At 41.9% G+C, this 26,693-nt stretch overlaps 1 protein-coding gene across 2 annotated transcripts; it reads left to right on the top strand.

The window, feature by feature from the left end:
- Positions 1-6,405: 6,405 nt before the first annotated feature.
- On the top strand, positions 6,406-26,325 carry WFIKKN2 (WAP, follistatin/kazal, immunoglobulin, kunitz and netrin domain containing 2). Of its 2 annotated transcripts, XM_058172871.1 has the most exons (5): positions 6,406-6,465; positions 7,026-7,104; positions 12,066-12,337; positions 20,743-22,228; positions 25,079-26,325. In XM_058172871.1, exons 3-5 carry the CDS (start codon positions 12,128-12,130, stop codon positions 25,213-25,215), a joined length of 1,833 nt encoding a protein of 610 aa, XP_058028854.1. In that variant the 5' UTR covers positions 6,406-6,465; positions 7,026-7,104; positions 12,066-12,127; the 3' UTR covers positions 25,216-26,325. The 2 variants fall into 2 exon arrangements, with proteins under 2 accessions (XP_058028854.1, XP_058028855.1); XM_058172872.1 differs by having other exon boundaries at positions 20,743-25,221.
- The last annotated feature ends 368 nt before the right edge of the window (positions 26,326-26,693 follow it).

Genomic DNA, 26,693 nt, shown 5'->3' on the forward strand with positions numbered 1-26,693 from the left:
GTACTGAGCTGCTTATTTTTTTTTTTTTTTTAAATTAAGCTTACACAGGATGTAGTAAGTATCTGTGCCAAAACCTAATGAATAAAATATTTGGATTACTAAGTTGTTTTCCACATGCACTGTATGCATTTGTAATCCTCTGGAGAAAAACAAAAGAAAAAGAAAGAAAGATGCCAACTAAAACTTTGCCTGATGTCTGCAGCCTACTGGTAAACATCTCAAAAGATTTCTATTTGACTGCATGCGTTCCATGGGAGAGTTTGTGAACAAGCGGCAAAAAGAAATTTAACAGCGATTGGCTGTCAGCAAGATTAGATCTTGCAAACTGGGTTGAACTCAGAATCTAAGTTAGCCCTTGGATGGGGTGTCTCTAGGGAGTTCTGGGAAGTCCCAAAACATCCTGGAAGCTGGAGATATTTTGAGACTTCCATAGTGTTGCCAGGAAAACTGTACGGTTATGTTTACGGAGTCACCAAGAGTTAAGCCTGACTCTGTCTGGAGGGTCTTTCCCTTTTTAAAATCAGTCTGGCAGCAAGCAACCCTTGAAGCAAAAGGCCATATGAAATGAGGGAACCTGGGACGCAGGAAAGGGAGGCTGTGTCCCTGACATTGCCTCCAGTCAGGTTTAGGCAGCTCTGCGGCTTTCTGGACTCAGCAAGACACCTGATGGTTTTTTAATGGGCCAGAAAAGGGAAGGTGGGGGTTGGAAGAAGTGCTGTTTCTACCATCCCAGCTGCACTTCATTCCAGATATTGTAGTAGAGGAAACGGAAATAAGATGTGATTGCAAAATGCATCCGGGTTTTTTTTCCCCCCCTTTGCATTTATCATATAACCTATATCCTTCATATAGGAGCTGGGCTAATTTACAGCATTAATTGATTTTTTAAAAAAATAGTGTTTTCCTGCAAGTGCAGGGACTGCTTTTTTTGAATCAGCCAAATATTGGTTTTGACATGAATTGGCCATCGGCTTCTTTCCCAAACCTGATATTGTGGGCTGAGACTGACTGGGCCAAAGTCACCGAACCAGCTTTCATGCCTAAGGTGGACTAGAACTCCCGTTCTCCCAGTTTCTAGCTTGGTGCCTTAATGACTAAATCAAACTGCCTCTAGGGCATTAGCTGAGTGATGTTCTTATTACAGTACAGTTATTACAAATAGAGAGGAAGTTACATCCAGACTGATGTACATGTAACAGCTTAATGAAATTCCTTCCAAAAGAAACTGGACTGTCAGCCAGTGGCTGATGGATGATGTGCCATCAAGTTGTTTTTCCTCTCTGAGTTTCCACAGAGATAGATTTTTCTTCGTGACAATCTGTCCCCAACCTGGTCTCTCAGATCTTTCAACACTAGGCTCCTTGTCAACCGTATGGAAGGATAATTTTCAAATGTTTCCCCTCCCCCTGGCAATGTTGCCTCCCAGATCAGTGCTTCATTTTTAACACGGCAAGTTCCCCTCCTGGCAACCGTTCAGAGGAAAGGCTTAAATCCTGGGAGGAAACAGTGCAGGACTTTGCGGGATGGGTGGATGGAGGGGGGGTGGATTTTTGGGACTCCAAGAACTATTGTGGCTCCAGAGCGTCATTTGGATGTTGTTTTAGGCACTCTGCTAGTGATGAACTGGAGGGGAGCCAGGCTAATCTCAGTGACTGGAGGTTAACAGAAGTGCAGCCAATTGGAGGTCACCTTCAAACTGCGTCTGAGGAGCAAAAACAACAGTCATGTGGAAGTTCCTTAAATTTATCCCTTCTGGCACTAATGTCTGGGATGACAGGCCGCCTTTGCCTTCCTATTAACTGTGATCCAAATTATTCACCCTTTCCTTGGTTCATCGGTGACTACAGGTCGTCCTCATCTTACGACTCCAATTGACCCCAAAATTTATGTTGCTAAGTGAGAGAAATTAGTTAAGTGAGCTTTGCTCCATTTCACAACTTTTTCTTGCCACATTTGTTAAGTGAATCACCGTAATTGTTAAATTAGTAACACAGTTGTGAACTGAATCTGGCTTCCCCATTGACTTGGCTTGTCAGGTGGTATCAAAAAGGATCGCATGACCCAGGGACGCTGCAACCGTCATAAATGTGAGTCAGTTGTCAAGCATTGGAATGTAAATCACGTGACCATGGAGATGCTGCTACGGTCGTAAGTATGAGAAATGGTCACAAGTAGCTTTTTGCAGTGCCATTGTAACTTCGAACAGTCACTAAACAAACTATTGTAAGTCAACGACTACCTGTATTCCAAGACACCATAGTCTCATAGTTCCCATCACCAATCTCTTTCCACTTATGACTGTATGACTATAACTTGTTGCTGGCAATCCTTATGATTTATATTGATATATTGATCATCAATTGTGTTGTAAATGTTGTACCTTGAGGAACGTATCTTTTCTTTTATGTACACTGAGAGCATATGCACCAAGACAAATTCCTTGTGTGTCCAATCACACTTGGCCAATAAAAAAATTCTATTCTATTCTATTCAAATGGTGACCAAGTCAGACTCTATTTTCGTAAGTATGTAAAGGTGAGCTCTTGAAACGAAACACAGGTAGTCCTCAACTTATGACCACAATTGGGACCAGAATTTCCATTGCTAAGCAAGGCAGCTGCTGAGTGAGTCATGTCTAATTTTATGAGCTTTTTGCCACCATTGTTAAACAAATCACTGCAGTTGTCTGGTGAATCATGCAGTCATTAAGCAAATCTAGCTCCCTCCATTGACTTTGCTTGTCAGAGAGCTGGCTGGGAAGGTCACAAACGGGGATACCAGGGACCCAGGACATTTGCAACCATTGTAAATACATGCAGTTGGAAAGCACCTGACTTACTGTCATTTTTTACTGTGGACACACTGGCACGCATTAAAAATGAAATTCTGTTGCCTGCTTAAATACACACACACTATAGACATCAGGGGTGAAATGTAAAATTTGTTACTACTGGTTCTGTGGGCGTGGCTTGATGGGGGGGTAATGTGACTGGGTGGGCATGGCCAACTTTTTATTTTTTATTTTTAAAACCATTTTTTCTACAACGTCTTTTGCTGAAGAGGTTGTAAAAATGCTTTTAAAAACCTCTGATGATCAGGCAACTCAGCTGGGATCACCAGAGGAGCCTTTTAAAAGCGTTTTTTTTACAACCTCTTCGGCCAAAGAGGCTATAGAAGAAATGCTTTTAAAGGGTTCTGACAATCCCAGCTGAGTTGCCTGATCGCCAGAACCCTTTAAAAGCATTTTTAGAGCCTCTTTGGCTGAAAAGGTTGTAGAAAAAATGCACTTAAAGTGTTCTGACGATCCTAGCTGAGCCGCGCAATCATCAGAGGCTTTTTTTTACTTTTAAAAGCATTTTTTTGACCAAAGAAAAAACGCTTTTTAAAAGTAAAAAAAAAAACCTCTGATGATCGCCTGGCTCAGCTGGGCATGAGTGGGGTGGGCGGGGATTTTTGCTACAGTTCTCCGAACCACCCGCCGCCATTGCTACCAGATCAGGCGATCTGGTCCGAACTGGGAGCATTTCACCCCTGATATACATACATATGTATATATATCTACACTCATACACATAAATGTTAATCACTGTCCATCTTGAATACATGGCGGAAAGAGGAAGCTTGAGAGTCCACAAGGTTGATGCTCTATGGAACAAAACTGTGACTGAATCTGGAAGTTCTGCTTCGGATACCATGAAGGTAACAAGGAAGAGGATGTATAGCGTCCCAGACAATACTGAGGACCCTCCTCAAGCATCACTTATATGCCATGTCCTGGATAGAAGGGAGAGAACTGTCAATGATCTTTTCTGCCACTTTTGGCATTGCCCTCCTGTCTGAAGCAGTAATCTTTCCAAACCAGACTATAAGTGTGAGAACAGGTTGTAAGGCCCTTTTTTCAGTGCTGTATTAACTTTATTCCTTGTGTGTCCAATCACACTTGGCCAATAAAGAATTCTATTCTATTCTATTCTATTCTATTCTATTCTATTCTATTCTATTCTATTCTATTCTATTCTATTCTACCCTACCCTACCCTACCCTACCCTACCCTACCCTACCCTACCCTACCCTACTCTATTCTATGTGGCAACTGACATATTAGGTGTGTGTGCAGAAATCCAGATGACCACCAGATAACATCATGGAGATACAGGGAGCTCTTGTTATTTCTGGTATTTAGGGATTGCCCAGTTTGCAACTGAGATAAGGTATATTACAACAGAATATAATAGAGTCTCAGAAATTGGGTGTATGTGCATCAACATGGAAGTCCTCAGGCCTCCACTATTGAAACCTGAATTAACCTTTAATTCCAATTTTTAAGCAGTGCGCTAAATATTTGGAACATAGGAGAGGGGTGCATATACTGCTCTTCTAATTTCAGTGAAGTATTTAATAGACTTATGCTTATGTAACAAGCAGGCACATCTGTGCACACAGAAGCTGGATTTATATACCAACTGAACCATAAGTTTGTGTGCTTTCAGCTTTAAGTTGTTTTTGTCATGAATGTTCCAAATTTTATTGCTGGGTTTACCATCAATGTATTATTGTAATTTATTTTATTTTTGCTGTAGGCTGCCCTGAGTTTGAATGAGCGTTTTGATTTGCAATCAGAGTTTATCCTTAAGAATTGTAGTTAACCAACATGAGGTAGAAATCAAATTCACCTTAGCATGGAAAGAGCTCTCAGTATGTAGAGTTCATGTCACTTTGCATGGGGAGAGAGGAAAAATGGCTTTTCTAGGAAATTGTAGAGGATGATCAGGGTGAGCCCAAGGGAGGGGTCAAATGCGTCATCAGTCATGGGTCCCTGCATGGTCACAAAAGATCTAAGTCCACCCCCCCTTGAATTCCTTTGACTCTTATCTACCGCCAAATTGTTTAGAATGTTACTAGTTCAGATTCTTTTTCTTAAGCTTGCAATAAACCTTTATACCTATTTGAACTGTCTAGAAAAGATCTTCTGATTTCCCTGGTGCTCGTCAGAAATATCCTGGCCAGGGGTGGGTTCTACTTACCTTTACTACCGGTTCGCAACGGGAACGTGTGCGTGCGTGCGCTCGCTTCACTCATGTAGAAGCTTCTGCACATGCGCAGATCATTCATGATGATGTCCGGGTGGGTGGGCAGAGCCTCCCGCCGCTTTTACTACCGGTTTGCAAGAACTGGAAAGAACTGGGAGCAACTACCAATGGTCCTGGCCTAAAAGCCTGTGCATTGTAGCTAAGAAAAGCAAAATTGTTATAGGGGTTAGGAATTCTGGTAATCATCTGTTTAAAAAATCTAACCAACTAATATTTTCAATGAAATTTGATATACATCAAGACAAGTTCTACATGCCATTCTGTGATGCTGAATACTGGATAAGTGAACAATATGCAAAAGACTCTTGGCAATTTCAAGGGCATCTAAAGCATCTAAAGGCTTATTAAAAATAAGTCAAGAACCAATTCTGAAAATGCTATTCTTTTTAAAATTCATAAGACTATTCAGCCACTTACAAGAGTTCTTTAGATCTTAAAAAGTAACTGAAGATCCATGGTTTATCAACATTTAGTGTACAATACAAATGCCTTCTTTCACCACCACCCCCAACTTATTTGTACCCTGAACTAATAGAAGGAAGTTCATCCTGGAACCAAGCTGATGTACTACTTTGTTGGGATTCTGTCCACCAAAATACATTGCAGAGCTTGAATTCGTATGCTGCTATATGTAAACAAGCCCATTGGTCTTAAGCAACATCTGTTAATGCAGTTGAACTACTTGAACTATTTTTTATTTATTTAGTTATTTTTGTCAATCATATATAAGATAACAGGTAAAAGTATAAACATAATTTGGATACATGAAAAGAGTAAGTAAAAAAGGAATATTAAGACAGGGATGATAGGCACGCGGGTGCACTGATGCACCTGCGTGCGTAAGTTCACTCATAATGTCAGATGAGTTCACTCATAAAGTGAACTCATCTGACATTAATCTGAAGTGCTGCAAGTTTTCTACCACTATTCTCTGCCCACCTCTGTAAACTGTTTGTGTCCCTGGGCCAAGGTGAACGGGAAGATTGCAAATTCCAGCCTGCCAGTCCTTCCACAGATTTTCCGTCTACCATACACAGCCCACACTACCCTCAATCTATTTTGAAGCCTAAAAACACAAGGATTGTAAAAGGTTGTGAGTGCATGTTTCTGCACGTGATATGCACATTGGGGGAGAAACAGGAAACGGACTGGTTTTAATTGTAAAATGCTATTTTCACATCCTTGTTATAGTTGTGTAATACGTTCAAGGAAATTGGTCCGACTGGGGTTAAAAAAAAAAGAGAGAGAGAGCCTGTGGCCCTTTTTGGAGGCACGCCTTGTGTTCAATAGCTTGCTGCTCATAGGCATTAGGGAACAAAGATCGCAAATGGTTGGGAAGGCACATTGGCCTCGAAGTCCCAAACTATTATATAATGTGAGGAATGAACCTAATCCTAGGTCCAGTGGCCAGTTGTTTTTTAAAGCTAGGTTTCCAATCTTTGACCTGTTATTACAGGGCAGATTCCACCATGGTGGAAAGCAAGAAGCAGCTGTAGTTTCCCAGAAGGGAAGAAGGAATTCTCCACGTGTCCAAAAAGGTGCTTTTTCAGGAGGCAACTGGACTTTCTTGTTTTTTTCTTTTGAGGACATTTTGCTTCTCATCCAAGAAGCCTTTTCAACTCCGACAGGATACTAGGGAATGGAAGGATTATCTATCCTGTCAAAGCTGAAGAAGCTTCTTGGATGAGAAATGAAACGACTTCAAAAGAAAAAGCAAGAACGTCCAGTTGCCGCCTGAAGAAGCTCCTTTGGGACAACCATGACCTGGATGATTGAAAATCTCTACAGAATTCTCTACATGGAATTCTGCCCTGCATGGAAGAATGTTTTTTTCTGGAGGATGCATATATTGTGTGAATATATGTTTCTCATCTGGCATTACTGGCTTCTAGAGTTCTTGTTCAGTGGTGTGGTTAATTTTATTTTTTTTTACAGCCTGGTCTTTATAGTCTCAGGACACCTGCTTAGATGGCCCTAGGCAAAAAGGAAAAAGTAGATTTAACTTCAACATGAGGTAAGTCATTCTGGGGAGTGGGAAAGTTGACTTCTGTCTCAAAGTCCTGAATTAAGTACAGTTTGTTACCGATAATAAATTGTGACTCCCAAAAGCCTAACAGTTTATATGGGGAATTAAAAAGTTCAGATAGAAAGTTAAGGAAAAAGTATACTGCATGCATTTGGAAGACCTGCCAAGTCCTTCTAAGTATTGATGATGAAGATGATGATGTTGTTGTTGCTACCCATCCAGTTGTGCCCGACTCTTGGCAATTCTATGGGCCAGATCTTGCTTTTTTAGTTGATAGTTGTTTTCTCCCTAATTTGGGTAGGAAGAAGGCAAATGCAGCCAACCAAGACTTAATCTTTTTAAACAGCCACTGGTCCGAATTGCCAGGATATGACAGGACAGCCCAGAAAGAGCCTGATGCACGTGATACAAAAACCCTGATATCAGAGTTTGAGAATCTTCTTTGAAGCATTGCTAGAGCTCCAGGTTTTTGTTTTTATTTAATTTATTTTGAAAATTTATATTGTCACAGCAGCTTACAGGAAGCAATATAAAAGAAATAAAAATAATAAATAATAAATAATAATAAAATAATAATCTCCCACCCACATCTGGCAATAATGCATATTCATATCAGCCATTTAATGGGCTCCATTCCGCTCTGGGTTCCGCTGGCAGAACCACATTTTCAGGGCCTTCCAAAAAAGTGTCAGAGTGGGGACCAATCTAATTTCCAGAGGGATGATGTTCCAGAAGGAGGGAGCCCACCATGGACAAGGCCCTTCTTCTCAGTCCCACCAAATGTATCTCCTTAAGAGATAGGATGTGCAGCATTCCTTGCCTCCCCGCTTTAGTCGGTGGATGTGACCGGCAAGAGACGGTCCCTCAGAAAGCAGATATACAGCTGCGTATATTATCCTCATATTAATTATATCTCAGTCCATGGTGACGGATGATAATCTTGTCCAATGGTTTCATGTAGATATTGAAGAGAAGCAGAGAGAGTACTGAGTCCTGCAGGACCCCGCAAAGCAGCAGGCGGGAGTTGGATTTGGATTTGGTGAAAAGCAGTCACTAACCTAGAGACTGACTGATACTTGGGGGAAAAAGATTCCCCATTCTCTTCTCAGCTTTCTTCTTCCTTGATTAAAATGAAGTCCTTTCAAAGTTTCAAACATCCCCCAATGAACCTCTGGACCTCTTTTGTCCATCATCCTATTTTACAGAGAAGATATATGTCCCTAAACCTTTAATGTATTCGAAATTAGAGCAATCTTAATTTTATTTATTTATTGCATCCCTTTGGGGTCTTTCCTCAGCTGAGTATAAATTTTGTATAAATTGTATAATATACTTAAGGTTGCTCTAATTTCAAATACGTTAGGGTGGAGATAATCCAAGAACAGCCAAAATGGGTGCACATGTTTGATTATTTATTTATTTACTTACTTACTTACTTACTTACTTAATTACATTTAGTCTTTTTCCCAGATCTTTTTGTCTGCTTCATCCATACTTTACTTTGGGGGAAGCAAGGTAGCTGCAGAGATAGAGGCAAGAGAAGGATAAACAGATCCAATAGCAAATGCCATGCTAATATAGTTTCCTTCCAATTTAAGGATGAGTGGAAGGATCTTCAAAGTAGCAGTCAGAAAAGGCTCTACGCGTTTTAGGCAATCAATTTTTCTAGTAGTTTACTCCTGTCCCATCATTGCCTCCTATCCTGCAGGTAGAAGCAAACTCTTGCTTCCATTGTGGCTGAAAAATGTGGTATTGGTTTCAAAACAGAAAGAAAACAGTGTTGTGCAGAATGCCGCATGTTGGCTGAATCCATGCAATAAGCTGGCATTAGTCTGTGATAGAGAGCTTATGATACTGCTTGCATCGGCAGGCAGCCTTTGTGTAGCTGTCCCATAATATGATGCTCCGAATTAAGAATATCCCATGGGAAATTGACTGTTTCTATCCAATGGTGGGTTCTAACTGGTGTTACCACCGGTCTGCTTTGCGCAGACGCTTTGCGTGCAATCAGGATGGGAGGCTGAACAACTAGCCTCGTGGTGCGACCAGAACAATCTGGAACTGAACACACTCAAAACCGTAGAAATGGTGGTGGACTTTAGGAGAAACCCTCCCATACTACCACCACTTACAATATTAGACAACACAGTATCAACAGTAGAGACCTTCAAATTTCTAGGTTCTACCATATCGCACGACCTAAAATGGACACCCAACATCAAAAATGTCATCAAAAATGCACAACAAAGAATGTTCTTTCTGTGCCAACTCAGAAAGCTCAAACTGCCCAAAGAGCTGCTGATCCAGTTCTACAGAGGAATTATTGAGTCTTTCATCTGTACCTCTATAACTGTTTGGTTTGGTTCCGCAACCCAACAAGACAGACACAGACTTCAAAGAATAATTAAAACTGCAGAAAAAATAATTACTACCAACCTGCCTTCCACTGAGGGAGGACCTGTATACTGCACGAGTCAAAAAGAGGGCTGTAAAAATATTTACAGACCCCTCACATCCTGGACATAAACTGTTTCAACTCCTACCCTCAAAACAACGCTATAGAGCACTGCACACCAGAACAACTAGACACAAGAACAGTTTTTTCCCGAAGGCCATCACTCTGCTAAACAAATAATTCCCTCAACACTGTCAAACTAGTTACTAAGTCTGCATTACTATTAATCTTCTCATCATTCCTATCACCCATCTCCTTCCACTTATGACTGTATGACTGTAACCTTGTTGCTGGTATCCTTAAGATTTATATTGACAGTTTCCCTATGGCTATCATTAAGTGTTGTATCTTCTGATTCTTGACGAATGTATCTTTTCTTTTATGTACTCTGAGAGCATATGCAACAAGACAAATTCCTTGTGTGTCCAATCACACTTGGCCAATAAAGAATTCTATTCTATTCTCCTATCACAGTTGAAATGTAAAATAATCAGCCGGATCCTCTTATCAGTGATTGAGGTTCAAGGATGAAATAACAATAGTACCTGAGTGTGACACAGGGAAGAAAACATCATTTTAATCATAGCAGTGATACAGGAATGCAGTATTTTTTCCCTATCACATTTTATTGGTCACTAGAATTTACAGATTTGTTGCAATATGCAGGATGTGTGGAGCTAAAGACCTCAGAACCTAAATTTATTTTAGAAGGCTCTCATTCTGTCAAGCCTTTGACCGCAAGTAAAAGAGGCAAATTCCAACAGAAGGAAAAGCTCAACCATGATCAAGCGTGTGCCATCAATGCCTTCAATCCTACCATTCTGGAAAGTCTACGCAGAGGGGAACCTCTAGCATCGCTCAGATTAAGAGATGTGCTGTTCCCCCAGAGCTGTAGTGGCACAGTGGTTAGAATGCAGTACTGCAGGGTTAATTGGCTGCTCACTCCAGGAGTTCGATTCTGACCGGCTCAAGGTTGACTCAGCCTTCCATCCTTCCATTGGTAAAATGAAGACCAGGATTGTTGGGGGCAATACGCTGATTCTGTAAACCGCTTAGAAAGGGCTATAAAGCTCTGTAAAGTGGTATGTAAATCTAAGTGCTATTGCTTTTGCTATTCTGGCAGTGGCTGCTTCTCCACATCAGTGTGTCTATGCACACCCTTGCATGCACATGTGCATATGCGCCTGCTGTTCTTGATGGCGGATTTCGGAAGCAGCTTCTGAACAGTGCCGTTCCAGCTGGGTCGATTGCTTCAAGGCAAAAGACACCCTGGGCATGTGCAAGCTATCCGTCTCACCTAAAGTCTTTTTTGGATCCCAGCCAGCACATGCTTTTCATAACAGACTCAAAGGCTGAGCAGTACCTCAAGGGTGGAGGGGAGCCATTGCTTTCCCTGCCTTCCAGATGTTCTCCATCAGCCTTTTCCTCCCGTCTTCTAGGCCTTCTCCCTCTGTTCCTCGGGAAGGGTTTTTTTTTCTTCTTTCCTTCTTGATAGGTTTCAGAAACTCTTCCTGTCATGATTACCCTGGCTGGAAGTCAGTGGTGTTTTCCCCTTTCTCCCCCTCCCTCCCTCCCTCCCTCCCCTGCACCAAACATGCAGTACATTCCTTTATGCAGGTTTCCATAGAGTTAAACTGTTCCTATTTTTTTCCCCCTTAAAGAGGTCAGCAAAAAGTCGTACAATAGGGGTCTCATGTTCATGAACTGTGAAGGAATTTTTTAAAAATTTCCCATGGTGGGGTTGGAGTGCAGCAAAGAAGAAACTTGGGGGGGGGGAAAGACAAATAAAGCAGGCGAGAGACTTGGGGGGGGGTGAGGGGTGTCGTTTGTAAAGACATGTTGTCTTCCTGATCCCCGGTTAAAACTTGTTATTTCTCCTCCTCTCCCTCCATGTTTCTTTTATTTCTATTAAAGTTATTTCCCCCCCCCCCAGCTTTAATTGCTTCAATCCTACTAAGCTGCCCCTTTTAAAACGAAGGATTGTATATATTTCCTTGGCATCGGGGAAATCCCTCGGACTGTAGGTTCATATTATCTAGACAAGCACTCTTTCAGAAGTAAATGCCATTCTTGCATAGGGAAGTACTTTAGGCCTAAAGGGGTTAAGAAGGCCTCCTTCCATTCAGAAACATGCAGGGGTCCCACCGTAGCTGGTCCAGCCTTTAAAAATCTTTCCAGCTTTTTTTTTTTCTCTCTCTCCCCTCTCCTTGTAACAAATCTGTACGACTGCCACCAGGACATAAGAAGCGTGTGCCTGTCACAGAAATAGAGTTTACTTTTTCCAAGTTGTTGTAGAGCTGCAGGGTATAAATACAGCTAACTCTGACTTGGACTAAGAGCCTTTTGCTTAAAATAAGGGGGCGACTTCCCAAGACTTGGAAGCCAACAAGGTCTAGATCAGATTGCACCAGTGAGCAAGGTAGGAAGGACACCGAGAAAACAGGTGTAGTTGCTTCCTTTGTTTCAGCTCTTCTTCTTCTTCTTCTTTTTAAAGTCAAGCACAGCCACACCCAGACCCGAGTCAATTGTCAGTATTTTCTCCGGAGCTAACCCGAGATGTCCTTTTTCAAACTCTTCATGCGATGGATATGGATATGGATGTTGTCCTGGGACCGCCTTATCTTGTTGCTTCTGCAGCTCCTGCTCAAAAGCTCAGCTTTGCCTCCAGTCCGGTATTCTCACGCTGGGATATGTCCAAACGATATGAACCCCAATCTCTGGGTTGACGCACAGAGTACCTGTGGGAGAGAGTGTGACGCCGACCTGGTGAGTGATGCCCTTTTCTCTTCCCTCTTCTCAATGCTGAAAGTCACTTATAAATAGATACCGACTGCTTGAGGGCTGTTTATTGTAGCAAGAAAGAGGCTGTGGGCGTTTTTTCTGGGAACAGAAGAGGGATAATCAGTAGCTGGGGGTGGGGGAGAAAAAAGGACTTCGGGAGCAAAGTAGAACTTGCTAGGGAAAAAGGAACCAGGATTTGAAACCTGCAAGGACTTCTGATCTTGTAGCTCCCACCCAGATCCGATAATCCTGCTGGGACCAAGGCAGGGGTCACCAGCTTGCCGTGGTTACAACCTCATGCATGAATCAGTCCTTTGAATTTCATCTGGAGCAACATCACGAAAGGTCTGCTTTAATCATTGCAAGGGCAGGATGATCAAGGGAGAAAAGCCAGCCAATGCCATGTGAAGTTCTTAGCATGAGGCTTTGCATGGCCGTCTCGCTGTGCTGCAGAGCTTCCCCCCTGTGCCCATCTTAATTGCCTCAATCTTCCAAGATGTCCCCCCCTCCCCTCCGTCCATCCCCTGCTGCCTCCAAGCTCTTGAAATAGCCAGTCGATCAGTGTTTACTGCTTTGAGATGCATGGGTTTTCTTCCAGGAGGCAGCTGTGTGCATTGTCTCCCAGGGTAAAGACCTCATCCATGCCTATTTCAAAATCCAGCACAGGTATAAAAAGGGCAGCTTGGCATGTGCCAGAGGCAAATGTACTTGAGATGGTAGGTTACATGTTGCTTCTTGAGAAGTTGGCCTTGCTAGGTCAACTTCACCTCTCTATACACCTTTGTGCTCTCTCTGCCTCCTGGACCAGCCCAGAAGGATAGACTTTGCTGTCACTGGCCTATAGCTCTTGGAGAAGACTCCTGATGCCATTCCTGATGTGTGAAGCTGATTCAGTGCCTACAAAGGAGGCACGGCCTGCTTGACTGGCAAGTGGCAAACAAATATTGATGCAGGGTGATCAACTATAACTCAATGCAATATGGCGATGGTTAAGGAACCTGTAAATCCAAACGGGGTCACTTTATAAATGAATGACCAAGGATATATTCTAATCAATTAAGAACTATTGATTTATAGCTGAACCAAGAAAATGCAGAATTGAGTTGCTTTTCCAGGAAGAAAAGAAGATTGTTGCAACTTCAGTGCATTCTACAAGACACTGATGTGGGAAAAAACCAACACTGAATTCTAGAAAATCTAAATCAACCATTACATATCCCCTGCATTTCTGGAAGGTCTGATTATAAAGGATAATGATAGCGGTGACATCTCATCCCGGTGTTTGAGGTTGGATCTTAGTGGAACCCAGGGTCAAATTCTCTGCCTATTAATTCAAAAGTCACCTGTCGGATAAGCTGTGTGATCAATTAAACAAGTTGTAGTTTCTTTTACTTATTTGTTTTGTTTTGTTCTTCTGATGAAAGGCATTGCTTAACTGGAAAGAGCACCAGTTGGACAAGGTAAGAATGAACATGTGACTCTGCGGTTGGTTGATTTGCCTTGGCTACCCACCTCTTTCCCAACCTGATGCTAGATACACATCACTTATGTCAGCTGGAACCACTTTTTGCAAAATGACTCCCTGATCAGATACCAACAGAAAAGCCACAAAACAGATGGCAAAATGGTGGAATAAGGGAGGAGTAAAGTTATACCCAGCCAGGCAAGCTGGGGAGATGCCACAAGATTTCCACAAAGTTAGGCTAGGTGAAAAATGTCCTGAGTAGTTTTGGTACACTGAAATCAAGGGATGTTTCATAAAGACATTTCCTTTTATGAGCAGGGAAGATCTAGATTTAGTTGTGACTCAACAAGCCTTATACCGGCTCAGCTGGGTCTTGATGATTTTGGTACTGATGATCAAGCTGTCAAGTAGTAAATTGAACCTATTTTTGGATGCACTTCCAAAGGGGATAGTTGAGATACTGAAAGAAACCAATAAAGTAGTGAATAATACAAAAGCTGCATCCTGACATTCACCTGGGTGACCATGCTTATTGCAGACTCTGCTGTTTTGCTTCTTGCAAATCAAACAGTACATCTTTTGATTGATGAACCAGATTTCCATTAGCTACAAGCAACATATAAAAATATTCATGGCTATGCAATTTTCTTTTAGTTCATTACTAGCTTTTGAGTAATTTGTTGGCCACAAACTATTTATTAAAACCTAGTTGTGTAATAAAAAAACAGAATGAATGTACCATCAAGACTTCTTTAGCAACCTGAAAGTCTTTCAGATATCTGAGAGATAATTTATAGTGGTTCTATGTATAATCCTTGGAATCTCCAGATAGAACCGGAAAACCCATAAAAGTCTTTTACCAGTTTATGTTATCAGTATTGAGTTAAAATAGGTGACCAATTTTGGTCTACAAGAATCCAGATAACAATCGGATGGCAGCAAAGAAACACGGGAATTAACTGCTACTTTCTAGTCCGCATCCAGATTTCCCAGATGACTTCTAGTATAGGCCACGCCAGATGAGCCAATAGTAGAAGATAACTTTTTATGATGTTATGTCTCTCATCATTCCTTCTCGGTATTATGAGAGTTATATTCAATATATTGAGGATGGGGTGTTTGTGCCAAGTTGCAGAAGGCTGAATTCTGTTCTATTAAAACCAGTTCACATTGTCCAATAGTAAAGTATAATTTGGAACCATTGGTAAAATTTACCAAAATGAATGCAAGCTCATTTTTTTTATAAAAGGACAGAAATGCAGGTTTAAGTCTTAGTGTATTTCAATAGAAGGTGATTTCTAACGTTCTGAATTGTACATGCATTACTTCTGGTGCATTTTGAACACTTGACAGAAATCGTGTCTTGGTCTCTTCTACCAAGCTGTAATCGAGGCTCTGCAGAGAACATCCAGAATAAGAGCTAAGAAGGGGCTTTAAATTGCAAGGTTGGCATATCCTGGCTGATACATTTAGGGACTACTAGCACTATTCAGTGTGTTCTTCCACATTTTTTTTAGAAAGCTATTTGAATAAGGTAAAAGTTCAACCTGGCACTTTATGCATGTGAAACATGTACTCTGGCTTAGCAGATTCCTGAGAATGAGGTCAGATTCTTTTAACATCCAGCTGAAAAACTCAGAACAATTCAGGTATTTGAATACTGTTCGGCATTGTTATTCTGCTTTTTAGGCAGATGTCCACTCACAGTTAAAGTAAAAGGTATACACACATAGCAAATAGAAAGTGGCAATGAGATCTGAAAAGCCTATCACAGATATAGCTATGACAACTGCAAATATTAGCTTTTGTGATCCAAGTCAAAAGAAAGATTAATCAGTAAAAAGGGGGATAATTGCTCCATGGGTTAGGTCTACAGAAGAAGACCTGTGTCATCATCTGCTGACTTTCCGATGGTGGTGGAACATGGAATAGAATCTCCTTCTAACAATTCTAACAATTTCCAAAAAGGAAGTCCTTGACTTTCTATCACAACTGGGCCCAACATTTCTGTTACTAAGCAAGACAGTTGTTAAGTGCCGTTGTAACTTTGAATGGCACTGAAAAACATGAGTTATGACCATTTTTCATACTTAAGACTGCTGCTGCAACTCCATGGTCACACAATCAACATTCAGACTCTTGGCAAGTGACTTATATTTATGACAATTGAAACGTCCTGGGGGGGGGGTGTCATGTGACCACCTTTTGCGATCTTCTTACAAGCAAAATCAATGGGGAAGCCAGATTCACTTAAGAACTAACTGTATTACTAACTTAACAACTGCAGTGATGCAGTTAACAACTGTGGCCAGAAAGGTCAAAAAATGGGGCAAAATTCACTTAACTAATTCCCTTCTTGCTTAGTAACAGAAATGTTGAGCTCACTTGTGATAGAATGTGAAGGATTACCTGTATTTTGTCCACACTTGGAAATTGTTAGGAGATTCTATTCCAGAATAAAACATTTTATGCACTGTGGCTAGCATTTGCATTCTGCCAATCTAGGCCATTCAAACTGGATTTTTTTGGGTCTGGATATGCTTCCAAGGCGTTGAGCATGTTGAAGAAGCTGTAAAGATGTAATCAGCACGTGGTGTGTCTTGCCTTCTCCAAGGCGAATCATGGTTGGTACAATATACAAAGTTATTCAAAAGCTCTATGGAACATCACCACCATCTGATTCCCATCCCCCACCCCACCCCAAGCCAAGCTGGCTCCAGAACAGTGGTGGGATTCAGCCAGTTCGCACCACTTCGGGAGAACCGGTTGTTAACTTTCTGAACAGTTTGGTGAACTGGTTTTGGAAGAAATAATTAAGGCAGAGAACCGGTTGTTAAATTATTTGAATCCCAACACTGCTCCAGAAATATTCTGGACAGCAGAAACGTATGAACAACTGTCTGAACATTTAGTCCTGAATCAATTTTCCAGTTATACAAAAGGACTTTTTGATTGCTTGGATCTTTTCAGTCAATACAAAGGCGTTTTTTCCCTGATCCTTTTTTCCTGCCTTTGCCTCCTGATTTTTGAAACAAACACTCATTTTGCAATTCCACGGTATGCATTCTTTCATAGAACTAACCCCATTGTAAGACTATGTGTAGGGGTGACTATATCTCTGTTCTGGGTTTTTTTTCTACAATTGGAAGATTTAGAACCTAAAGTCTTGCCCTCCCACATTTAATAAATTTGCATATTTTCGTCAGTGTCTATAAAAATCAACCCAATAAAATTTTCACTTATTTATTTTTATTTATTTATTTTTTATTTTGTCACACAGTATATATAAGCATAAGCATGAAATAATTATACAATATATAAGCATATATATGAGTATGTAATAACTATATTAATTGGATATAACGAAAGGAAACAATAGGACAGGAGCGGTAGGCAGGCTTGTGCTCTTATGGGCGCCCTTTACAGACCTCTTAGAAATGGGGTGAGGTCAATAGCAGACAGTTTTTGGTTGAAGCTTTGGGGATTTTGGGAAGATACCACAGAGTCAGGTAGTGTATTCCAAGCATTAACAACTCTGTTACTGAAGTCATATTTTCTGCAATCAAGATTGGAGCGGTTTAACATTAAGCTTAAATCTATTGTGTGCTCGTGTATTGTTGCAATTGAAGCTGAAGTAGTCTTTAACAGGAAGGACATTGGAATAGATGATTCTATGAGTTAAACTCAGGTCATGTCGAAGGCGGCATAGTTCTAAATTTTCTAAACCCAGGATTTCAAGTCTGGTGGCATAAGGTATTTTGTTGTATTCAGAGGAGTGGAGAACTCTTCTTGTAAAATATTTCTGGATACGTTCAATTGTATTGATGTCAGAAATGTGGTATGGGTTCCAGACAGTTTATGAGTTCCAGACAGTTTATGAGTTCCAGAAAGTTGAAAGTTTCAACTTTCTTCAAAGGAAAGGACTACAGGACTGAGGAACATGATTGTTCTAAAGAGCTAAGCTCTGCCATATTTTGAATCAGAATCACACAACAGGAGAAACTAGTCTAGGCACTGGAAAGGGTCTTCATCTTGATGATGGCTACTAGGTGGTTCTGCATTGTAGAAGGAAGAGGGCACACTTCTGAAGGGAAGTGTCAGTACAGGTAGTCCTCGACTTATGACCACAATTGAGCCCAAAATTTCTGTTATTAAGTGAGACATTTGTTAAGTGAGTTTTTGTCCCATTTGTTACCTTTCTGGTCACCATTGTTAAGTGAATGACTGCAGTTGATAAGTTAGTAACCTGGTTGCTAAGTGAATCTGGTTTCCTTATTGACTTTGCTTGTCAGAAGATCACAAAAGATTAATTTCTGTAGGCCAACCATCAATGGATAAGATTCATTTTCTAAAAAAAATGAATTAAAAAGCATTACAATAATAACAAAGGACATGTAGGAGCTTGTTGCAAGAACAATAGATAAATGATAATAAACTCCCTGGAAGATAAGATGGATTCTTACGTTATCAACTAAGTTTTCGGGATACAATGTCTAAAATATGGCATATTGTAAAGGATGCATTAACTTGTACAATGAGGATGATCATATTGCACTGCTGGCTGAAACAAATCATCTGCCTTATAAGGAATACTAATATTCATGGCACCCACAAGGTGACAGGTTTGGGAGAGAGGGGCACTAGACACCGTATGAGTCAGGATGTCACTGCACAAATAACATCCATGAGGTCATTTGTGGCAAACCACATCATTTGTGTGATTATGTCATTATACATGTGGCATAACTGTGGCTTTTACCTGATGCCTTTGCCAGTATTTTAGTCTTTTGCTGTCCTTTTTTTTTTGAAAGAGAACAGAAAGTGCTTTTTGAGCTTCCTATGAATTGTTTTTCTCAGATTCTTCGTTCTATAGCCAAGGAAAACAAAACATGCAACACAGTTCTATTTCTATTGCTCAGAAACAAGTCCCACCAATTTCAATGGCATTTATTCTTTAGTAAGTGTGTATAGGTGCATATATAAACTTCAGTGCAGTTACTCAACCAATTTATCATAAATACAAAACAATATTCATGCTCATGATATCTCCCCTTACCTTCCAAGCAGTGGTGAAATCCAATTTCTTTTACTACCAGTTCTGTGGGTGTGGCTTGGTGGGCGTGGTGGCTTGGTGGGCGTGGCTTAGTGGGCATGGCGGGGGAAGGATACTGCAAAATCTCCATTCCCACCCCACTCTGGGGCCAGCCAGTGGTGGTATTTGCCGGTTCTCCAAACTACTCACAATTTCCACTACCGGTTCTCCAGAACCTGTCAGAACCTGCTGGATTTCACCCCTGCTTCCAAGTAAGTATTCAAGTGTTTCTCTGCTTGTTATAGAATGCAGCCACCAGCCATCTCTTAAAAATCAAATCAACATTACAAGAAGTTGTGTTGCAGGGCCAGTGCAACGCAGGGGTGGCATTCCTATTTAGCTGTGTTTTTAAGCCACGTGCATGCATGCAAGCCCCGCGTGTGATCAAAGTGTGTGCGCAGAAGGCCACGCACAAGCACGGAAGGTACACACTCATGCATGGAAGAAGCACACACGCACACGCTCCCATATTCGATTCTGGGTGAACTGGTTATTAAATTATGTGAAGCATATTTCTGGTGCAACGTGCAACATGTTTATACCGGTGTAATATAGTATAATGTTATATACATATATGTATATGGGAATGTGTGTTGGTTATTACTTATTTGGGTTTAGGGATTTTCTTTTCTTTTATTTTGAGTTCATTTTGAGTTATTGAAATGTATTCTGTGTTTCGGGGATGGGGGGGGGACTGCACCAATGGAGGCTCATTCAATCTCATTGTACACATGTTGTGCATTGACAATAAAGGTTTGATTTGATTTGATTTGATTTGATTTGATTTGATTTGCATGACTAAAGAACAGACAAAATGGTCATCAATTATTTCCATTTGCCATTTCGGTGTAATTGCATGTCATCTAGCTCTAATGATCAGTAAGATGCAGGCAAAGAAATTATTAAGATTGTTGTAGTTCTTCTTGCACCCGTTAGGGGAAAAAATCAATGTAAAATGCACATAGGAGCTTTCTCCATCCGCAACAGCCATGTTGCCCTGACTGTCTCCTTCTCTGCTACATCTCCCCTACCATACCCCAATAATGCTGCCTTCATCTCTTCTTCAATCCAGCAGGAGGATAGGTTTGAGCTGCCCTTGGCTACAGCGAAATTAAATGTGCATTTGTCATCTTAATCTGGTGCCATCTAAGGGAGGCCTCATGGGGTGTAAATCTGTCTTTGATACCCATGGAGGGACGTCAGGTGATTGTTGTGGTGGCTGGGAATGGAGACAGCAGAGGGTAGGATAGAGGTGAGCCGTGGGGACAGCAAATGTCATGGTGGTATTATTTCCTGCTAGCTCTAGGGTGGATGGAGATCTCGGTAAAGAAGAAAGAGCCATAACTATCCCTGCCAGCCTTCTACCTCTTCACACATAGAGGTTCCTGTGCTGTGTTCTGTCCATAAGCTAGAACAGTGTTTCTCAACTTCAGCAACTTTAAGTGCCTGGACTTTAACTCCCAGCATACCCCAGCCAGTATGGGGAAATCTGGGAGTTCAGATACAGACTTCTTAAAATGGCAAGGTTGAAAAACACTAGAATAGAGCTCCCTGGATCACTGATAGATGTACTTTGATTTGTGATGAGCTAACAATCTGGGCTGTCTGTTCCAGACATTCCTTGGGGAATTTTAACAAACCATGCTAAAGCACATATATTGCCATTCTTGGCTCTCTGAAATAAAAGTCGCCCTTTCAAATATCATGGCCGTGCCGGCAAAAGTTGGGGGATGTTGATCTTTCACAGAAGTGGGATCTCTGACATTAACAGACTTGATGAGGATCCTTATTTACCCACAAACACTTTATCGCATCTGTTTTCTTTTACCTTAGGAGTGTGAGACTTTCGAGAAATGTTGCCCTAATGTTTGTGGAACACGAAGTTGTGTTGCAGCCCGGTACATGGATGTGAGAGGGAAGAAAGGACCTGTCGGGATGCCCAAAGAAGCCACGTGTGACCGATTCATGTGCATCCAGCAAGGTTCAGAGTGTGATATCTGGGATGGGCAGCCTGTCTGCAAATGCAAAGACAGGTGCGAAAAGGAGCCAAGTTTTACATGCGCATCTGATGGGCTCACCTACTACAACAAGTGCTACATGGACGCAGAAGCATGTACCAAAGGCATCACCCTCAACGTGGTGACTTGTCGCTATCATCTCACCTGGCCGAACACCAGTCCTGTCCCAGCAGAGACTACAGCTCAACCCACAACTGCTTACTTGGAGACTACCATCACAGACATCCTCGCACCTGTTTTAGTCAACGACCCAACCCATCAGTCGGTCTACGTAGGAGAGACGGTAAGCTTTCTTTGTGATGTCAGTGGTCGACCTAAACCAGAAATCACTTGGGAGAAGGAGACTGAGAATAAAGAGAGAGTAATTATGAGGCCTAACCATGTCCAAGGAAATATCGTTGTCACCAATATCGCCCAGCTGGTAATCTATAACACGCAGCTACAAGATGCAGGGATTTACACCTGCACAGCCAAAAACCTTGGTGGTGCTTTAAGGGTTGATTTTCCATTGTCGGTCCTCCAAGGGGAAGCTACTTCTCCAGAATCAGTGCAGAATAAAACTCACTTTCCAACCAACGAGTGCCTGAAGCAACCCGACAGTGAGGACTGCGGAGAAGAGCAAACCAGGTGGTATTATGACGCAAAGAAAAACAACTGCTTCACTTTCATTTATGGGAACTGTAATAGCAACCTCAATCATTTTGAGACCTACGAGAGTTGTATGTTGACATGCATGAATGGCCCCATCAACATCTGCAATTTGCCGGCCCTGCAAGGTCACTGCAAAGCCTATGAGCCCCGGTGGGCATACAGCAGCTTGACAAAACAATGCCAGTCTTTTATTTATGGAGGTTGCGGAGGCAATGAGAATAATTTTGAAAGCCGAGAGGCCTGCGAAGAATCGTGTCCTTTCCCTCTGGATAGGCTCTGTAAAGTTTGCAAGGCTTGCAAACCCCGGCAAAAGCTGGTGACCAGCTTCTGCAAAAGCGATTTTGTGATTCTTGGCCGTGTCATGGAGCTGACAGAGGACCAAGATTCTGGCCATGCCCTGGTGATGGTGGAGGAGATTCTGAAGGATGAGAAAATGGGGCTTCAGTTCTTGGGAAGGGAGCCTTTGGAAATCACCTTGTTAAACATGAACTGGAGCTGTCCGTGCCCCAACATTACGGCAACGGAAGGCCAGCTCATCATCATGGGGGATGTCTATAATGGAATGGCTGTTTTACAGCCGGATAGTTTTGTTGGGGCCTCAAGTGTCCGACGCGTTCGAAAACTTCGTGAGGTCATCCACAAAAAAACCTGTGAGCTATTAAAAGAGTTCTTAGGACTGCACTAATGCCCTGACAGTAGCTCACTAGCTTTCCAACATTTGTGCATTATATAGTTTACCCTGAAAACCCCTTATGTAACTCTCGTTTGCTAATATATATTATGTATTACATATGAAGGAATGAGTGGCATGTAGCAGAGAGACAGTTGACTTTTTGACAAGTATTTTAAAATAGCAGTAAACAGCAATTAATCTTTAGATTTCAATTTATCTATCGCTCTAGAAATGCCATCTGGTGTTTATCGCTTGCTAACAATGCAATTTTCATCATATAAAAAAATCAGTTCCGCAACATTTGTCTAGAGCTAAAACATGCAAAAACTCTTACCCTAATAGCTCTTGTTTGGAATTCAGAGATGTTTGTGAAAAGCATCTAAAATGCATCCCACTCTTCAATATATTGCAAAAGAAAATGTAAATTATTGCCTATAATCACGATAATTATAGCCGTTACACCAATCCATTGCGGCATCTTTTCTGAGTGGAAATGATTTCGAGGCAGGGACTTCATCTTTAATAGACATTTTTGTAGCAGATTTTTATACACCCATCTAGTCACATTCCAAATGATCTGTTCTATCAGATGATGAACTTGGAAGCAAAACCACACATTATGATCTCATTGCACTTTCCTACCCAAATAAAACATTGTGCACCGCATTAAGTATTAAACATTTTGCGCTGTGCTGAGGAGCAGCATGGGTTTCTCAGCTCCCCAAACCCCTTCCAACCTTTGCTAAGTTGTGATTTTTATTTTCTTGCTACTTTTAGTTAAGAATTAAGGAAAACTAGGGTGTAAGTCAGTGATGGGTAACCTTTTTGCCATCATGTGCCAAAAGCAGGGAGAGCGCGGAGGGGTCACACGTGCGTATGCCCACACCCATAATTCAATGCCCCCTGCACCGCGCACCCTCCCCTTCGCCTCCGCACGTGACACCCCCATGCTCCCCACACTTTTGGTACATGATGGCACGGTGGACCTGGTAGGCCCATTTTTTGCCCTCCCCAGAGGCTTTCTAGGAATCTGAGGAGGACAAAAACGGCCTTCCCTACCCCCACTATTCATGCTTGGCGATGAATAGGTGTAGACCAGTCAGATATTTCAACCAAAAAATCATGCAGTTCATCTTCATCTGATGCTGACCAATTCTTAGATCTTCCTTGCCCTTTTCTCCACAATTTCTGCTATCATAACAAGTTCTTTTGTTTCAGCTTCTTTTTTTTTATTCTTATCCATCTTTTTTAGCCAAGCTATGTTCTTGTGGCATTTCTCTGGGTTGTCCATAGCCGTGCCCAAAATGCCCTTTTTTTTTCTTTGTCAGCTGTTGGCTGGTTCATTGTACTGTCTCCAGTGATGGATTGGTAGAAACATTTTTAATTCAACTAAAATTGAAGATAGTGTGCAGTTGAACTTCATATCTGCTTATCTTCTTGGCTATAACTGTTATTTGCTGCATTATTATTTCCATTGCTTCTTTAATCTTTCTTGTTTCTAGGTGATATTTCTTGATCAGGTATTTTTTTGCCCTTCTTATTCTTCAGCCTCTTTTCTTTTATCTCTTCTTGCTTGCTTGCTTCTAATTTTAGCATGCTGATCTTATTTTCCAGCCTGGTTTTTCATGTTGGTGGTGCAGCCTTTGTTTTCTTCTTTGTTGATTTTGCATCCGAAGAATTCAGTTATAACTGCAGCCATGCTGTACATTAATCGGTTTGTTTATTGCAGTGAGCTGGTGTTTGTATTTGATATTATGGAATTGGCGTCTTTTAATACTTGTGCTTGTTGTTTCTTTGGAACCAGCTTCAACGCAGGCAACCTTATTCAGTTGTTTTTGTGCTGCTCCAGATGTTCAGTGGTACTTTATTTCACTTCATCTTTTTTAGTTATAGTGCTTTGTTATTTCTGAGGATAAGGCAGAGGAGAGGATATCTGGTTTGGGAATGAAAACAATTCAATAGCTATGCTGGCTTCCTCTACTGCTGAATGTTGTTGTTTGATGGTATTAAAGACATCACTGGAGGATGTAAGCTGTTCCAAATAAAGCTGCCACTTGCAATTCACTAATGGTGATCCCCCCCACCAAATACCAATGGTATTCAAGTGGTTCTCCAGAAGTTTTGGGACTGCACCCAAAGCACCTATTATTATTGTACAATCTTTGTTTTCTTTTGCCACAGTAATTCAACTTATATTTGCAGGTCTTTGCATTTTCTGATTTTCTCCAGTTCTTTCTCTTCTATTCTGCTGTTTCCAGGTATCGCATCATCCACTATTAAAATTTTTTGGTTCTTCTTATCAATGTTTAGATCTGGGATGTTATTAATTATTCATTGAAGAGCACTTGAATGTTGAGTTTTGAAAAAAATGATTAATCTCATTGTCGGACACAGCATGTTTATAGGCATTTGCATTTTTTATTTTCCACATAAACTCACTGACACAGTAGGGTGGATGCAGTGCAGGGAGAGAGAGTAGAAAGTCAATTGCAGCTGTTCTTCTCATTGGAGACCAGTCAGGGGGAACCTTTTCTTCATTAGTTGTTTTCAGCATCACTGGAATGGCATGGATTTTAGTCCCATTCCCAACGAGTTTCTTTTTCTTGTCTTCATGTGACAATTTTGGCAGCCTCATCCTGCTCTTCTGCAATTCCAGAAACACCATCCAGATGCCCAGTGCAGAAGATAGTGAAATGAGGCACCATGATTGCAGCTGGATTTTCCATACTCAGACCTAAGACTGATGGTTGCTGTGAAGGTTCCAAATTGCATTAGGATGATCCTTGCGACTACCAATAGCCCTTCTCTTTTCTTATCTTTATTTCAGGGACACAGATTCATTGTTGGAAGCCAAAGGCTGAAATACACCAGGAAAGCACATTTTGGAGTGATGGACAGGACCTTCCCCCAGATTGGAATTGCACGTTAGTAAAGCAGAGGCACAGTCCTAAGCAATTACTCTGATATCTCTTCCCAACTGGCTGATCTCTATCTCCGTTCTGATGCTTTTAGTTATTAAAAAGCTTTGCTTTCAGACTAGCAAGCCAGTAGAGTTGACCTATCAACACTGCCTGATCTGATGAGGGTCAGGCTTTTAGCATAAGCACATGGCGAAGTGCCTTTCCCCTTTGCAAATTACCACAGCACAGGCATGCCTTGACTTTGTTTTGGGTTGGTTTTTTTCCTGATAGATCCCCGTGACATTGCCTTGATCTTGTCCTCATCTTCTGAGCAGGGCAGCCTTAAGTCACCTTTGGCCTTTAGCTGTGATGCTGTCAAAAGAGCATTTTCCCAGAAGCTAAGAGTGACCCAGAGACAGTTGCAAAGAGTGAATGCATTTTGCCACCAATTCTATCAGAGGAGAAGTCAGACAAGATCAACCGGGTACCACTTGACCATTTCATGCCGAAGCAGAGGTTTCTACTCCTCTGGTTCCCGGACGGTCTCCTCTGCCATTCAGCTCTTCATCTCCCCCCCCCCACTTCACTTCCAGCAGTCCCAGCCTCTCCTTCCAGCATCCCAATCCTGAGGTCACTGTGAGGTGCCCTCCTGGCTCAATCAGCTGCGCTCTGGAGAAAAACCAAGCAGTGGGGCAGGGAGTTCCAGGCAGAGGGAAACCACAGCCAGGCTTGGCTAGTTTCTTTTCTTTAGTGTGGCTATTAGCAGAAGTGGTGTTGCTGGGAAAAGGGATATGACAAGCATGAAAGAGGGAAAGAGATGAGATGGATGGATGGATGGATGGAAGGAAGGAAGGAAGGAAGGAAGGAAGGAAGGAAGGAAGGAAGGAAGGAAGGAAGGAAGGAAGGAAGGAAGGAAGGAATCCAACAGCCATCAAGCAAGCAGAAAGGGCTGGCTTCCAAACAGGCTTACCACTTTTCCACTGCCCCTTAAGTGAAGTTGAGTGAGCTTTCCTCATCTTAGCCATGATTGAGTGAGACCAAGCTCCTTGAATGAGGAGAGTAGAGATTTTGCACAAAGATGAAATTGTGCAACCCTGGCATAATGCTCAAAAGGGGCTCTTTCCTCTCTTTTCTGGGGAGTATTTTTGTTCTGGGGAGTAGTGTGTGTGTGTGTGTGTGTGTGTGTGTGTGTGTGTGTGTGTGTGAGAGAGAGAGAGAGAGAGAGAGAGAGAGAGAGAGGGAGGGAGGGAGGAGGGGGAGGGAGGAAAAGGGAGGGAGAGGGAGATGGAGGGGAGGGAGGGAGAGGGAGAGGGAGGGAGAGGAGGAGGGGAGGGAGGGAGAAAGAGGGAGAGAGAGGGAGAGAGAGAGAGAAAGGAAGGGGGAAGGGAGGGAGGGAGAGAGGGAGAGAGAGAGAACTCAGTTCCCTTCATAGTCATGGACACAAAACACATTTGAGCAAAGCTTTCACGAGCTTTCAGAGAAAGGGCTGCCCTGTTCTGGCTTCACCTCAGCAAAAATTCCCTGGTAGCATCTGGAGTAAAA

The sequence above is a fragment of the Ahaetulla prasina genome, chromosome 2 (assembly GCF_028640845.1).
Source record: "Ahaetulla prasina isolate Xishuangbanna chromosome 2, ASM2864084v1, whole genome shotgun sequence".
NCBI classification, from domain to species: domain Eukaryota; kingdom Metazoa; phylum Chordata; class Lepidosauria; order Squamata; family Colubridae; genus Ahaetulla; species Ahaetulla prasina.

Bases quoted from the DNA above. Each gene is read 5' to 3' on its own strand.
- WFIKKN2 (XM_058172871.1), top strand. From the start codon at position 12,128: ATGTCCTTTTTCAAACTCTTCATGCGATGGATATGGATATGGATGTTG. The intron at 12,338-20,742 runs GTGAGTGATGCC...CTTTTACCTTAG, and splicing joins GAGAGTGTGACGCCGACCTG to GAGTGTGAGACTTTCGAGAA. The intron at 22,229-25,078 runs GTGAGCTATTAA...TCTTTATTTCAG, and splicing joins GGTCATCCACAAAAAAACCT to GGACACAGATTCATTGTTGG.